This window comes from Erythrolamprus reginae, chromosome Z, assembly GCF_031021105.1.
Source record: "Erythrolamprus reginae isolate rEryReg1 chromosome Z, rEryReg1.hap1, whole genome shotgun sequence".
Classification (NCBI taxonomy): domain Eukaryota; kingdom Metazoa; phylum Chordata; class Lepidosauria; order Squamata; family Dipsadidae; genus Erythrolamprus; species Erythrolamprus reginae.
Genome location: NC_091963.1, coordinates 60733630 through 60750663, shown reverse-complemented (window position 1 = coordinate 60750663; position 17034 = coordinate 60733630). Strand labels below are relative to the sequence as shown.

Here is a 17034-nt window from a genome sequence, read left to right as displayed (position 1 = left end):
ATAAAAATAGTTCGGGTTTTGCATGGATGATCTGGGAGGTGATTTGTTCTAGTATAATTTTGATTTTATACCAATATTTTTGGGTGGTTTCACAGGTCCACCAGATGTGGTAATATGTACCTGGTTTTTCCCTGCACTTCCAACATAGTGGTGATAAATTTGGATACATTTTTGCAAGTCTAGCCAGTTGCAAGTGCCATCTGTAGAACATTTTGTAATGATTTTCCTTATATGAAGTTGCCATCGTTAGTTTGTAGTTGACAGTCCAAATTTTTTCCCATTCGTTTTAGTTAATTGTATATCCAAAATTTTGTGACCACGCTATCATAGTTCCTTTAACTATTTCTTCTACTGTTTCGTGTTGAAGAAGGAGATTGTATATGTTTGATATTTGTTTCTTTTGTGGGCCAAAAATTATCTTATCAAGAAGATTGTTTTTTTGAAAGCCTAATTTGTTCTTATCTTCATTATATTTTGATTTAATTTGTAAGCAGTGTAACCAATCCACTTTAATACCTTTTTCCATGAGTTTTTGTTTAGGGATTAGATCATTATTTTCATTTAACAGTTGGTCGTATGTTATAATTTTGTTAGGGGTTAATGCATTCGGGTATATAATTGCTTCTGTTGGGGATATCCATTTCGGGATACAGAGGTAATGGGTTTTTTTAATGAAGTGCCAGGTGTTAATTAAGGTTTTTTGTATGTAGTGTGTCCTGAAGTATGTTGGTGCCACCCGGATTGAAGGTCATAGCCTTCAAGTGTTAATATTCTAGAGTTTTTTAGTGTTATCCATTCTTTCAATAAGCTTGCAATTGAGGCATGGTAATATAGTTCCATGTTTGGTAATCCGAATCCACCTCTTGACCTATGGTCTTGTACGTTTTTAAGTTTTATTCTGGCCCTTTTTTTTGTCCATATAAATTTGCGAATTTTTTTGTGGAGGTTTTTGAAAAAGGTCCTGTTTAATTTAATGGGTGCAATTTGAAAAAGGTATATAAATCTAGGGAGTATATTACTTTTCATTACAGCAATTTTCCCCATTATAGAAAGTGGGAGCTTCGACCACCTGGAAAAGTCTTTGTCCATTTCATTGATTAGTTTATCGTAGTTGTCTTTCTTAATAGTGCTACAATTAGCGGTAATCCATAGTCCTAGGTATTTAACTTTTTTGGCGGTTTTGATTTTAGTAGATTCCTCTAGTTTCAATGTCTGCTGTTTTGTTATATTTTTTGTTATCATTTTAGTTTTTTTCCCTCTTGATTTTTAGTCCGGCAATCTCTCCAAATTTATTTATTTCATTAATCAGAATAGGTGCAGATTCTAAGGGATCTTGTACAATGAACACCATGTCATCAGCAAATGCTTGAAGTTTATAGTGTTCACTTTTAATTTTTAGTCCTTGGATTTCCTTGTTGTGTCTTATTTTATTTAGTAGAACTTCTAGTGCAAAAATAAAAATCAGGGGGGCTAAGGGGCAGCCCTGCCTCACTCCTTTTTTTGATGTTTATTGTTTCTGTCATATCATTGTTTATCAGTATTTTGGCTGTTTGTATTGAGTAAATAGTTTTAATGAGTTCTGTAAATTTATTACCAAGTTGCATTGATGCCATTTTTGTTGTGAAGAATTGCCAGTATAAACTATCAACGGCTTTCTGTAAGTCTACGAATAGGAATACTACTGGTTTGTCTATGTTTTTATTGTAGTATTCTAAAGAGTCCAAAATAATCCTTGTATTTGTTGCTATATTTCTTGCTGGAAGAAAGCCATTTTGGTCTGTATGTATTCTAACAGTAAGTATTCTTTTAAATCTTTCAGCTATGATTGATGCAAATATTTTGTAGTCTGAATTAAGAAGGGATATCGGGCGATAATTTTGAATGTAAGCTCTATTTTGTGTATCTTTAGGTATTAAAGTTATATAGGCCTCATTCCAAGAGGAAGGAAGAATTGAACCTTCAAAAATTTCATTAAAGAGAGGTAACGTTATAGGCTCCAGCATTTCTTGAAATTGTTTGTAGAATTCAGTGGGTATACCATCTGTGCCCGGGGTTTTATTATTTTTTTGTTTCATAATTGCGTTGATTAATTCTATTGATGTTATTTTGTCATTTAGCATATCCTGGTCTTCCTTATTTATTTATTTTTTGTATTTTCTAAGCTTTCCAATAGTTTATTTATTAGTTGTTCATTTACGTCATCTTTTTTATACAATTCCTCAAAGAAGGATTTAATTATTTGTTTTTAATCACTAAGTTTTGTTTTTAAGACACCTGTATGATCATATATTGCCTCTATGGTTTTATCTGCTTTTTGATGAGTGAGTTTTGAGGCTAACCATCACCCAGGATTGTTTGCGAATTCAAAATGCTTTTGTTTGGCAATCCTTAATTTATGTGAGAGTTCTTCTTGGGTTTGTAAGTTTATGTAGTGTTTTGTAATATTCAGTTGTCCTAAAATTACCCTGTTGTTTGGTTTGGTTTGTAGGGTTTTTTCAAGGTTCTGAAGTTTTATTTTTAGTGTAGATAGGCTATTTTTTTCTGTATTTTCTTTTTACTTTGGTATGCAATATAAATTCCTCGCACATAGGCTTTCATTGTGTCACATAAGTTTTGTGTGGAAGTGTTACCATCATTGTTAATTTGGAGAAATTCACATATTTCTTGTTTTAAAGTTTTTTGAAAGTTTTCTTCTTTAAATATTGTTTGGTTCATAGTCCATCGTCTTGTATAATTAGTAGTTGAATCTCTCCATTTCAACAATATGGGGTTATGGTCTGCCCAGGAGTTCAAAGTATTTGTATGTCTATTACTTCATTGATAAATTCTAAATCAGCCCAGGCCATGTCTATGCAGGACCATGACTTATGAGGAAAGGAGAAAAAGGTATATTGTCTATTGTTTGGATTAAAGTGACGCCATATGTCTTTTAGAGCTAATTCAGTTGTAAGTTTTTGAAGGATGTCGGTAATTGTTTTCTCTTTTTCATTTGTTTAGTGCTTTTATGATCCTTTTTCCTGTCTAATATTGTGTTGAAATCGCCAACTATTATTATATTTGTCAAGTTTAGTTCCGTAATTTTTTGATGTAGTTTTGCATAAAAAGTGGATTGATTTATTGTGGGAGCATAGATTGCGATTATATGTATTTTCTTTGGTCCTGATGTAATTTGTACTATTAATATCTGTCCATTGTCATCTATATAAATTAGTTGGGGGTTGAGTTTGGGTTTAATGTATAGTACTACTCCTCTTTTCTTGGCTTGAGCAAGGGATGAGAAGATTTCTCCAAGCTTGGGATGGTTCAAAATTAGTTGGTCTTGTTTTCTTACATGCATTTCTTGGAGACATATTATATCTGCATTTTGTTGTTCAATTTTGTGGAATTTTTTTCCCTTTTGCTAGGAGAGTTGAGGCCATTAATATTAATGGAGAATAGTCTTATTTCATTGTTCGGTAAGGTTTTTTTGTGGTGTAGGTAAGTTTGCTGCTTCTCTTCTTTTCTCCTTTCTCGCCTCCACTTTAGATCTTGTTGTTGGGCCATCTCTGCCATATTCTTCCGTTGATTTAAGTCCAGTTCCCTTATCTCAGAGAATGTTTTCAGAGCTAATTTTGTCCAGACTAGGTTTATCTTTTGATTCTTGTTCCCTAATACATTCCTCATCCACCTTTTTGATGACTTGATGGCTTTTTGCCCATGCGTCGCTGAGAGTAGATGCTCCCAAGGGATGCTCTCCAGATGTGATTTGAGAAAACAAATCTTAACCGTTAACAGCCCTCTCAAACTTGGTGAAAAGTGGATTGAGAGGTAGAGAATTTAAAAGAGACTTGGAAAACCTGCAGGGATCAGCTAAAAAGAGGAGCTACAGACCAGAACTTTACCGTTAAAAAAGTGAGTAAAAAAGACAAAGGGAAATGGCGACTATTCCAGATCTGGGGGTTGAAATGGATACACTCCTTCAGGCATTTGCAAACATAGGACAATAAGTTAAAGACATTAATGAACAAAACTGGGAATATATATCTCAAAAGAGCTGAAACTGAAAGCAGTTGGTTATCAGACCACGCCCCATTATTAGCAGTGATTTTATTTGATTTAAATAATAAACAAAAAATATGGAGATACAATCTTCTTGTGTCGGCAAGAGAAGAAGACAAATTGAAGCTCCAAAAAGAATTGACTGAATATTTTAAAATAAATAATACGGGAAATATGAAGCAATCAATAATTTGGGATGCACATAAGGCCTTTATGAGAGGGAATTGTATTAGCACTGAAATCTATATTTAAAAAGATGGGAAGTAGAAAGAAGAAAGCTAATTAAAGAAATAGAGTTAACTCAAGAAAGATTGAGAATCACAAGAAATAGGGAATGGAATAATTTATTAAAAATTAAAAAGAAGCAATTGAGACTTATGGATGAGCAGCAATGGAGTAAAATGAGATCGATTGTAAAGCAGAAAATTATGGGATGGGGGAATAAATCAATGAAACAAATGGCAAATTATTTTTAAAAAAGAAAAGAAAAATCTTGCATCTCTGCATTAAAGGATAAAAAAGGTGTAATAAAACGTAGTAATGATGAATTACAAAAAATAATGAAAGTGTTTTATGAAAATTTATATAAAAAAGAACAAATTATTCTGCAAAATATAGAGGCTAAGGGGAAACTAATGGAAGAAGACAAACAAATATTAAATGGGAAAATAACAAATGATGAAATTATTAGAGTTATTAATGGGTTGAAACCTGCTAAAGCTCCAGGCCCAGATGGATTTACAGGGGAATATTATAAGACTTATGTGATTCAATTATTACCGTATTTGGAGAAATTATTTAATAACATACTTCATGGAAGTATACACAGTCATGGAAGACATCGGAGATTATTACTATTCCAAAACCAGATCGGGATTTGTTAGATTTGTTGGAGTCGGACCGTCACAGCTTCAGGCCGATCTGCAGATCGGTTCTTCATGCGCTGGCAAAAAGGGTTTCCATGCTTCCCGGTGGGTCCGCCGACCTCCCTCAGGTATACAAAGAATTCCTCTATTAAATCACCGTCTCTCCAGGTCGGTGATCGCCGTTAAGCCACCAAAAAACACACGAAAGGCCAGGACAACCCCCGGAGAAACGGAAGGCTGCCTAGTGTCAGCATTGATGCCAAAACCAGAAGTCCGGGAACCTAGCAGTCACTTCTAAATTGCTCTCATACAACCAAGTCAAACAAAGAATCAACAGATAGATTTTTAAGCCACACCGCAGCAGCTATGCCATCCAAGAAAAAACCCCAAGTAAATCAAGTAAATGATTCTGTTAACATTTGCTTTATATGCAACAACACTATTAATGTACAAGAAGATTTATAAAATGTCACTCCTGCAAAAAATCAGCTCAACATACCTGCCTTAACATAAATAAACATGTCACCACTTTTCTTCAAGATAATCCTTCATTCTACTATTTCTGCCCATCTTGTACTCCTAAACCAGACTCCCTTGGCAATTTGTCCGATGTAATCCTATCAGCAGTCTCTAAAACTCAACAATCATACATAGAAAGCATGGAACCACGGCTTGCCTCCATAGAAAAAAACATCCAAGATCTGATAAATGCTAAAACTCCAAAACAAGTACCCTACACCACCACCCCACCATCAATTTATACCCCACCTAGGCCACCAAAACCTCTATCTCCAAACCCTACTACCGACATCTCCACCCTGGTGAAAGATGCCATGGAACGTCAACAAAAACGTCAGAACGCCATCCTTTATGACCTAGGGGAAAATGGGGAAACTGATTTAACAAACATACGTAATATCATCCGCAACCAGCATCCTCAAACAATTGCCCCTGATGACATTTTAGAGGTCACAAGAAACGGCCCTGCACTGAGGTACAGTGATGGATCAATGGCTCCCGATTTTGCAGAATAGTCTGCAAAAGTGAAACTACCAAACAACAGTTCATCAAGACCATGAACTCCATCACCAGAAATAATGCCAAATACAAGAAACTCAGATCCAGACCAGATCTAACTCTACTTCAGTGCATCCGCTCTTGTGAGCTACGGGCCGAACTTAAGAGACGTCGTGATTATGGCAAAACTAACCTATACATTGACTACTGCTCTGAATGCATCATAACTAAAACCCACAACCCTCCCTTCATCTCCCAACCCACTGTCCCTCCTCAACCATCCTACACTTCTCCACCTACCATCCCTTATCAACAAATAGACATCCCCAGCACTTCCAGCAATGAATAGGAAAGCACGCCCCTTACTACCTCAATTCAATCCAATTTCAATTCAACTCAATCCAATTTCATTCCTGAACACAAATTCAATCTCAAATGTAAACTAATCAATGCAAGAAGTATAATCAACAAGTTGTCTGAATTCCTCCTCCTACTTGACACCCACATATTTGACATAATCTTTGTCTGTGAAACATGGCTGAATACATCCTATCCTGACTCCATCATCACACCAAGTAACTACTTTGTTTTCCGGTTGGACCATGAATCCCACAGAGGAGGTGGTGTAGCTATATTCTATAAAAGTTCACTCAATCTAAAAAACATCCAAGTTGCACATGATCTTATCCTTCCTGAAACCTTAATATGTGATCTTTCCCTCAATACTACACTCCACTTCCTACTTTGCTACAGAGCTCCAAATTACGACATTAATCATGTAACAAAATTAACCTCCTTACTAACGTGGGCAACCTCCTGCCCCTATCCAATTATCTTCCTTGGTGACCTCAACCTACCACACATCAACTGGACCTTAAATGAATGCTTCACAGAACCTATACATACTGCCTGTTATAATGCCGTCACCAGCCTGGGACTTGAACAATTAGTATCAAACAACACCAGACTCAACAACTGTCTTGACCTCATATTCTCTAATAGCAAAAGTGCTATCTATGGACTGCATATAAAAAAACCCTTCTCCAACAGTGATCATAGTATGATTAACTTCAACCTCAATCTACACCATCCTAACACTCACCTGAATAATGTGACACCTAAGTACAATTTTAGGAAAGCCAACTATGAACTCATGGATGCCAATCTCTCAATTCTTAACTGGCAATCTTTGTTCTCTAACTGCATCACCACTGATGATCTCTACAACACGTTCTTACTCCAGATTAAAAGACTTATCGAACTTCATGTACCACTCACTTCATCCAGAGGTAAATGAAAAAATAACTTACCTGTCTCGATAAAGAAATTACAAACCAAAAAAATATCTCTCTGACATAAAAGCAAAAAAGGCCAAGTAACCAACTTCAAAAGCCACTACAAAAGCATATGCCAACAAATAAAAGCAGAATGTCTCAGCTATCACAGCAAACAAGAGGAAAACCTCCTTCACACTAAATCTAATCGAGTCTCCTACAACTTCGTCAACAACAAACTCAATAACTCTAGACCTATTCCACCTCTCGTAGGACTCAACAACAAAGAATATCACAATGATCTATCCAAAGCTAACTTCTTCCATTCTTTCTTTGGCTCTGCCTTTGTTAACAGTAATGGCTCATCCCCCATTTTTGCAAATCGCATCTCAAACTCTCTCATCAACCTAAACCAAATCAACTTCACGATAGACCTTGTTGAAAAAGCAATCCGTGACCTCAAACCTTCCCTATCAGTCAGACCAGACGGTCTCTGTGCATACTTCCTAAAAAAGCTTTCTTCTGCCATAGCCAAATCTCTAAGCATTATCTTCCAAAAATCCTTCAGGACCAGCACACTCCCCAAGCTGTGGTCAAAAGCAGTAGTCATCCCCATCTTCAAGAAAGGAGACCCTTCACTCGTTGAAAACTACAGACCAATATCACTATACTGCATCCCTTGTAAAATCATGGAATCAATTATAAATCAATCAATCACCCTTTACTTAGAATCTAATAACCTACTCTCTAACAAACAATTTGGATTCAGAAAGAAATTATCCTGCAACCTACAACTACTCCACTGCAAAAACATATGGACTACCCACCTAGATCAAGGAAAATCCATTGATGCAATTTATATTGACTTTTGCAAAGCCTTCGATTCAGTGGTTCACGACAAATTACTCTTAAAACTCAAATCCTATGGCATCTCAGGATTCCTCCTTAGCTGGATTACTGCATTCCTGACAAATAGGCAACAAGTTGTCAAAATTGGAAGTGCCATTTCCACCCCCGTCCCTGTCAAAAGTGGCATTCTCCAGGGCAGCATACTAGGTCCTACTCTTTTCATTCTCTTCATCAACGACCTCTGTGATCATATCACAAGCAACTGTGTTCTTTTCACTGATGATGTAAAACTATTCAACACCGCGGACAACACATCTACTCTCCAAAAAGACAAGCAACTGTGTTCTTTTTGCCGACGATGTAAAATTTTTCAACACCACGGACAACACATCTACTCTCCAAAAAGACCTCGACTTTGCCTCAGATTGGTCCAACACCTGGTAACTTCAAATATCAACCAACAAATGCTCTACCCTCCACATTGGCAAAAAGAATCCAGACCTCATATATAAACTGAATAAACAAAATCTCACAGCCAACCCCCATTCAGTAAAAGACCTTGGAATACTAATATCAAATGACCTAAGTGCTAAAGCCCACTGCAACAATATCACCAAAAAGGCTTCTAGAGTTGTTAACCTGATCCTATGCAGCTTCTGCTCCAGTAATCTCACACTACTCACCAGAGCCTACAAAACTTTTGCCAGACCAATCCTTGAATACAGTTTATCTGTCTGGAACCCATACCACCCTAGAAAATGTCCAAAGATACTTCACCAGAAGAGCCCTTCACTCCTCCACTCGAAATAGAATGCCCTATGAAAGCAGACTATCAATCCTAGGTCTAGAAAGCTTAGAACTACGACGCCTAAAACACGATCTAAGTATAAAAATTATAAAGAATCAATTTATTGATGATGATGAAATATTGATATATAGTAATTATGGAATAAATGGAGTAAGAAAAGTTACAATGAAAAAATACAAATAGATCAGGGAAGATGATTACACTGGATTTACAGTGAAAAAATATAAATAGGTTAGGGAAGATAATTACACTGGGTTTACAGTTAAAGAACATAAATAGCTTAGGGAAGATGATTACACTGGGTTTTCAGTGAAAAAATACAGAGTGCATTCCAAAAGTAATGTAATTGAATTTTCCGCGCTGCTCCTATTGGTCGGAGTGGGACTGAAGCACTTGGAGTAGGTGGGGGGGATGCTAAGCTTTGCTGCAAAACCAGTCTCAGTGCTCTCCAAGTGGGAGGACGTCAGTTATTGTAAAACTCTGTGCTCCAACCATGTCACAAAAAAAATGGAATCAATGAACAATTAACATTACGCGATTAAGTTTTGTGCTAAACTGAAAAAATCTCTTGAGGAAACTAACAAAATGATTTTTGAGGCCTACGGGGACTCTGCTCTGTCCTACTCACAAGTTTTGAGATGAGTAAAGGCCTTTAAGGAGGTTCGGGAAGAGGATCATGATGAACAATGCTCGGAGCAGCCGTCAACCAACAAAACTGACAACAATGTGGCTCATGTTTGACAATTGTTGGACTCTGACCATCGATTGAGTATCAAGATGGTTGCCTATGAACTGAACTTGTCATTTACTTTTGTGTTTAACATTGTTACTGAAGATTTAGCAATGAGGCATGTGTGCACCAAACTCATGCCCAAGGTGTTTTCAGACAACCAAAAGACAAATCGAACAAATCGGTATTCGACCAGGAAATTCAAGAAACTTTTGCCCTGAAATCCGAACAAATATTTGGAACTCGAACACTCGAGAGAGCTGAAGACAGAAGCCGGCAAGCTGCACACAGAGAGAGAGGGAGCCAGGGACAGAAGCGGGCGAGCGAGAGAGGTAAAGATAGAAGTCGGCAAGCTACAGAGAGAGAGAGCCGGGGACAGAAGCGGGCGAGCGAGAGAGCTGAAGATAGAAGCCGGCAAGCTACACAGAGAGAGAGAGAGACGGGGACAGAAGCGAGAGAGAGAGAGAATTGAAGATAGAAGCCGGCAAGCTACACAGAGAGAGAGAGAGCTGGGGACAGAAGCAGACGAATGAGAGAGCTGAAGATAGAAAGCGGCAAGCTACAGAGAGAGAGAGAGAGCCAGGGACAGAAGCGGGCCAGCGAGAGAGCTGAAGATAGAAGTCGACAAGCTACACAGAGAGAGAGAGAGCCGGGGACAGAAGCGGGCGAGCGAGAGAACTGAAGCTGGAAGCCGGCAAGCTACACAGAGAAAGAGGGAGCCAGGGACAGAAGCGGGCGAGCGAGAGAACTGAAGACGGAAGTCGGCAAGCTACAGAGAGAGAGAGAGAGAGAGAGAGACGGGGACAGAAGCAGGCAAGCTAGAGGGAGAGACAACTGAGGAGGGGAATTTATCTTAAATTGTTTCGGTTCTCAACCAAATTGGTTCTCAACCACACGTCCAGAATGAATTGTGGTTGAGAACCGAGGTACCACTGTACTTTGAAGAATTTTAAGTGTTTGTGCAAATCTGTTCAATAAATTACTTTTTAAAAAAAATAATTGCATTACTTTTGGAACATACCCTGTACAAATAGATTAGGGAAGATGATTACATTGGGTATACAGAAAAAAACAGAGTAAGGAAAACACTGAAGTATAAATAGAATAGGGCATGATAATTATATTGGGTTTGCAGTGAAAGTACAATTACAATAGGCTAACATAATGAAACATGAGAAATAGATATAATGATAGAAGAGGCGGTATTATTTTATTAAAGGATTTTAGATAAAAGAAATGTATACTGATTAGGTGGATTGATAACTGAATACTATATTTCCATTAAGAACTGAATAAGGTTTTATTAAACCGGTGGTGTTGATATGTAGTGATAAAAAATAGGTAGATTTAAGTGATATAATTTGGTTTCCTCTCTTTCCTTGGGAATGATATGGTTATGATAATATCTTGTAAGATTTTGATGATTAAGCATGGGTAATTAATATTTAAGATTAAATATTTTTTCTATTTTAAGAGCATTTAGTGGCAAAAAGAAAGCTGTGTGCTCCCTTCCATATTTGAGTATTGCAGGGTGATCTGACAGAATAAAACATATGGCTCTTTTCTGGAACAAGCTAAGCAGATAGGAACCTGTGATCTAGAGGTTGAAGCTGCTGCCTTGCAAAGCAGATCCTGGTATGACTAGCTGCAGAGAGCAAAAGAACTTGAAATAGACTATACCAACTTCCTTTTTTCCCCATTATCAGCAAAAATATGTATTTATTTATTTATTTATTTTATTATTTATTTGTTTGTTTATGTGTGAAGTACACATCTCAAACTGAAATCCCAAGCAGTTGTTCTGCTGAACACATTCTGCAAAGGTTTTACAAAAACGATAACACTGATTTCATTGTTGTCTTGGATGACATCTGTGGAAAAAATCAGGTTAGACACTATACTTATCCACACACACCAAAAAAGAAAATATTAGAGGGAATATTGGTGGGCATATTCATGTTCTTTATTTCAAATGTTGCAGGACCCTGGAGGCCTCTGTAGTAATTCCAGCAATTTGCAAAACCTCCTACTAAGATTCGGGAGGCATTAGCCTTTTAACTTTCCAGGGATTGTGTTTTCCCAAGCATTAGGATTATAGGATTGTGTAACAAGTTAGTAGCATGGGTGGTTCAGTTAATAGCATTGTTGGGAAAGAAATATTTTTTTAAATGTCGCTGCTCTTATTGGTTCTAACATCATTATATCATTATATCTCCGAACTGATTTAACAGTTGTTCATAAAATCATACATCATAATGTACTCCCTGCCAGTGACTACTTCATCTTTAACAACAACAACACAAGAGCACGTAATAGATATAAACTGAATGTAAATCGCTCCAAACTTGACTGCAGAAAATACGATTTCAGCAATAGAGTGGACACCCCCTGGAACTCATTACCTGACTCTGTTGTTGCTTCCCCAACTTCAAAATCTTCAACCTTACATTATCTACAATTGACCTCTCCCCTTTTCTAAGAGGTCTGTAAGGGGCGTGATTAGTGCATTTTTGTGCCTAATGTCCCTGTCCTACTGTCTTATTATCCTTTCTATTACTACATTCTACTTATGTTATGTTATGTTAATACTGTATATACTATAATACTATACTTGTTTGACAAATAAATAAATAAAATAAATAAATGTGTGTTTCTGTGTGTATGTATACACTTAGTCATGTGATGTGTGTGCATAGGCTCTAAATAGACAAAATATTAAAATAATATTGTTGTTTTGTTGTCCCTCCCTAGGCATTTCCTGGAAATATAAATTCTGATACTGTGATACGACATGATTTACAGCATCCAATTATTGCCCGCTACATTCGGATACTTCCTCTGCAATGGAGTGGAGAGGGTCAAATTGGTTTGAGGATTGAGATCTATGGCTGTCCTTATTGTAAGTTCTTTAAAGTTTTCTTCTATTTGTCTACTGCTTTCTTGAAATCCTTCTGAAATAATGATATTTTAATTTAACATTACTGGATAAAAAGTATGATATATAGAGTGCCTGAATACAAAGATTTTAGGTTCAGTATATACTACTTACTAGTCTTTCTAATCTTGAAATGTATTAATAAACCCTTGCAGTAAAGTCATAACAACTTCAACCAACCCCCCCCCCCAACTTTCCATTGCTTTTGTGGGAAATAATAATATTGACAGATGGTCTACAGTTATTGGACTGATAATAAGCTGAGGCAGCTTTTCCTTTTTGCTTCGTTGACAAATTTCATTTATTCATTCTTCCCCATTTTGATTAGCCTCAACTTTATGTATCAATCTTGTCTTGACTCACTGATTGGATAGTCTTCACCACGAATAGATTAAAAAATGTGAACTCATAAATTCTGGAACAGGCTTTTCGGTTAATTTTTAATATTATATTCAAGTTTTAATGTTATGCATGCTTTAATACATGTATTTGTTGCTACCTAGAAATCATTTCTGTTTGGTCAGTATGTTTAGTTTTTCTTTTAAAAATGTTATTTTAAAATAATTTGCAAGCTGCCTGGGAAAACATTCCACTGCAGAGCAGAATATGCATATCTTTAGTGGGGCAGAGCTAGCCTCCAATAGATTGGGTTATGACGGTCTTGTGACATAATTTAAGACTGAATCAATATTATAAAAGGAGAAGACCCTCCATGATTCCCCTTCTTCGATTCAGTCCGTGACTTCAGGATGCGTGCTTTCTCCTTTTCACAGGACTACAGGCCTAGGCCTAAATTTCTCATAACTTTCTCATAACTCATCAAATTCACTGGAAATCTACCAGTCAAGGATATGTTAGTTAGATAAAGGCTCCAAGGCAGCAAAGTGCAACCGGCAGCAGCACCAAGCTGATCGGTCCAGCAGGGCTTTGAGAGTCGGCAGAGCCTTCCCTCCCCTCTTTCATCCAACATGGCACAAACAAGGTAAGCCCACCCACTGAGGAGGGGATGGAGACGCAATGACTTCGAGGGACGGTATAGCTATATATATGTTCATTTTTCTCCTTGCCCATTTCCCTTGCAACGGCAGCCGGGGTGAGCTGCGGTGGGGGGGGGGAAGAAAGTTGATGCTCTAACCCCCCCCCCCCAATTTCATTTTCACCGTGCTTTCCTTTCCCTGGTTGGGGTTGATGGGGGGGAAAGGAAAACCAGGCAAACAAGCTCTTTGCCGCTCACTTACGCTGCTGGACTGGGGGAGGATTTACAACCCTCCCTCTTCCCCCTCCCACTGTTACGTCGCCCATTTGCCCCCCTGGCTTCGAGTGGGTGCACAAACAATGGAGAGGCATGCTCCTTTTTGCTTTCCTTACTGGGCTCCAGAAGGTATTTTTAAATGCGGAGGCAGGCAACCACGCATTGGCCATGTTATCAGGCTCAGATGGTGACTTTGCAATGAGCCATTTAAAGGGAACCAAGTTTGCGGAGAGGGTCGGCATATAAATCCAATAAATCTAATCTAATCTAACATAGCCTCTAAAGGTTTCTCCAGAATTGCCAGCCTCTTTCAGGCATTAGAATGATTGACATGGTGAGGGGGGAGTTCATTCTTTAGCCAGATACAGCAGCCTGCTGAACACCCCCACTCCTCCATTTGGTTTCTCCCACTAAGGAATCCCTTTGTTTTCAACCATGCGGTGGCAGGACCAGATGTGGCTGGGAGAGGGAGCGGAGAGGCGAGCACAAGGGGGATTGCAGGGTGGATGTTCCCACCCATTTCTCCCATCATCCTTCTCCCCTCGCACATCCCCCTCCTCTCTCCCAGCAGGGATGTATCTGAAAGATCCTGAGGGGGAAAGTTTTGCAGCAGGAGAGAGGTTTAGGGGCATAACAACCCCTCCTCCCAGCCTCACCTACAGGAGGCTCATTCTTTCCCTATCATATTATCACTACTATTATTAGCATTAATGCTATTGATATTGTTTTACCTATTAATTGTACTACTATAGCAATTCCATTAATATTGATATCATCAAGATTAATTAATATTATGATTAATATTATTTTCAAAAAAAGAAAAAAGGGAGAAATTCCTTCACTTAAATAACATAAAAGAAGGGGGAGAAGAGGGGAATAAAGTGAGAGTGCACCACTTTTGCATACTGCAGTGGGGGGGTCTTAGCATCCCCACTCTAATGCTACAACCACTTGAGTCTTATCCACTTAAAGGCTAATCTTCTATTCCTTGGCAATATATATTGCATCCACTTCAGCCAAGATCTTTCTGGGATAGGACCAACCACGTACCTCTGAACGTGTGTACAGGGTACCTTATCATTGGATAACACCAGTAAGAATTCACCATCATTCAGGGTGTTATTGTCATGAAGGGAACCACACTCACTAGGTGTAACCATCGCTAAGTGAGGTAGGGTGCATTTACTTGATGTCGGAACTCGAATTGGCTGAGTTACAGGACCTTTTGGACAAAAACTTGGCCAAGGGTTTCATCCAACACTTGTCATTGCCCTTGTTGGCTCCAATCCTCTTCATGAAAAAGAAAATAAGAGATTTGGGCTTGTGTGGTGACATCCTAAATTGAATGCCATTACAGTGCACAACCGGTACCCTTTGGCTTTGATTCTTGAACTCATGGAAAGACTTCGATCGGCGACCATCTTCACCATCATTTACAAGCTGGATCTGTGTGGCGCCTACAACCTGGTGTGCATCTGGGAGGGAGACAAGTGGAAGACAATGTTTGGGACTCAGTATGGCCATTTTAAGTATACAGTCAGGCCCTTTGGACTTACAAATGCTCCAGCTGTCTTTCAACACTTCATGAATGACATTTTCCAGGATCTGTTAGATCAATTTGTCTTAGTTTACCTTAATGACATCCTGATTTACTCCTCATCACCCCAGAGTCATCTCCAGCATCTCTGTCAAGTCCTGCAATGTCTGAGAGAACATCACTCTTATGCCAAGTGGGAAAAATTCCAGTTTTATAAGACCACCGTTGTGTTCTTGGGACATCATATTTCTCCAGAAGGCATTGCAAGGTCAAGGCCTTGAAAACATGGCAACTCCCAAAATACGATGTCCTCTCACTCAGCAGTTCCATATTTCTCCAGAAGGCATTGCAATGGATCCTGACAAAGTCGAGGCCTTGTCACCCTGCATCAGGTGATAGACATCTAGAGACTCTTACTGGACATTCATCTATGGGTTTTCCACTCTGACCACTTCCATCACTTGGCTCCTACAAAAGAAAGTCATGTTACAATGAGGAGAATCCAAGTCGCAGGCATTCCTGACCCTAAAGAAGGCCTTCATGAAGGGACCCTACTTCAAACATCCAGACTCTTATTGTCCCTTTATAGTTGAGGCAGATGCATTGGGCATTGCCATCAGAGCTGTGCTTCCCAAATTGCGTAAGGATGGCAGTCCTCTGTTCCCATGTACTTATTATTCCAGAAAAGTCAATCTGTCCAAACACCCTTACACTATTTGGGAGAAGGAGTTGTTGGCCATGAAGTCTGCCTTCAAGACCTGGTGACGTCATCTTGAGGGAACGCGCCGTCAAGTGGATGTTCAGACTGACCACAAAAACTTGGAGTTCCTGCAAACTGCAAAGAAATTGAATCAGCATCAGATCCATTGGTCCTTCTTCTTTGCCAGATTCAACTTTAGAGTTGAACTTTAGGGGCAGAAACGTTTGCTCAACTTTTTATGGAATAGGTAGCCTCCTGATTCCATGCAAGGGAATCAGGAGGCTGCTGTTCTGTGTGTTTGTGTGTGTGTGTGTTTGCATGGAGAGCAGCAGTGGCTGTGAGAGGGCAGAATCATTTGCTCAACCTTTCATGGAAATGTCAGCCTCCTGATTCCATGCAAATGAATTAGGAGGCTGCCATCCCATGTATGTGTGTGGTTTGTGTGTGCGTGTGTGTGTGTGTGTGTGTGGAGGGCATTAGTGACTCTGGGCGGAGGCAGAAATGTTTGCTCAACTTTTCATGCAATCGGCAGCCTCCCGATTCCATACGAAGGCATCAGGAGGCTGCATTGTGTGTGTATGTGTGTGTGTGTGTTTGTGTTTGTGTGTGTGCATAGGCACACATGGAGGATGGCAGCAGCTGTGGTGGGAGGTAAAAAAGTTTGTTCAACTTTTCATGGAATCGGCAGCCTCTTGATTCCATGCAAAGGAATCAGGAGACTGCTGTGCCACCATCTGTGAGTGTGTGTGTTTGTGTATATGAAGGGCAGCAGTGGCTGTCGGGGGAGGCAGAAACATTTGCTCAACTTTTGAGGTGACTCCTCCCCTCACTACTCCACCGGGCGTGACTGTGATATAATTTGCAATTATATCTTAACATATTTGAATCTTGGTTCACTGATTCTGTTCTTGCATTATTGTATTGTATTTTCTGGGCCTCATTAATGATCTTATTGTCTAAATTAGAATGAGAATGAACTGTTGTCTCCTTATCTGAATGGTCATTTTTTTATGTAAGGAGCCAGGAGC

General features: G+C 38.8%; 1 protein-coding gene across 1 annotated transcript in view; it reads left to right on the top strand.

Moving 5' to 3' along the window:
* Positions 1 to 17034, top strand: part of CNTNAP2 (contactin associated protein 2) — a 653718-nt gene that overhangs the window by 90231 nt on the left and 546453 nt on the right. Inside the window, exon 4 of the mRNA XM_070766812.1 lies at positions 12334 to 12481. Within this exon, the coding sequence (XP_070622913.1) occupies positions 12334 to 12481 (148 nt within the window). The remainder of the gene's footprint in view (positions 1 to 12333; positions 12482 to 17034) is intronic.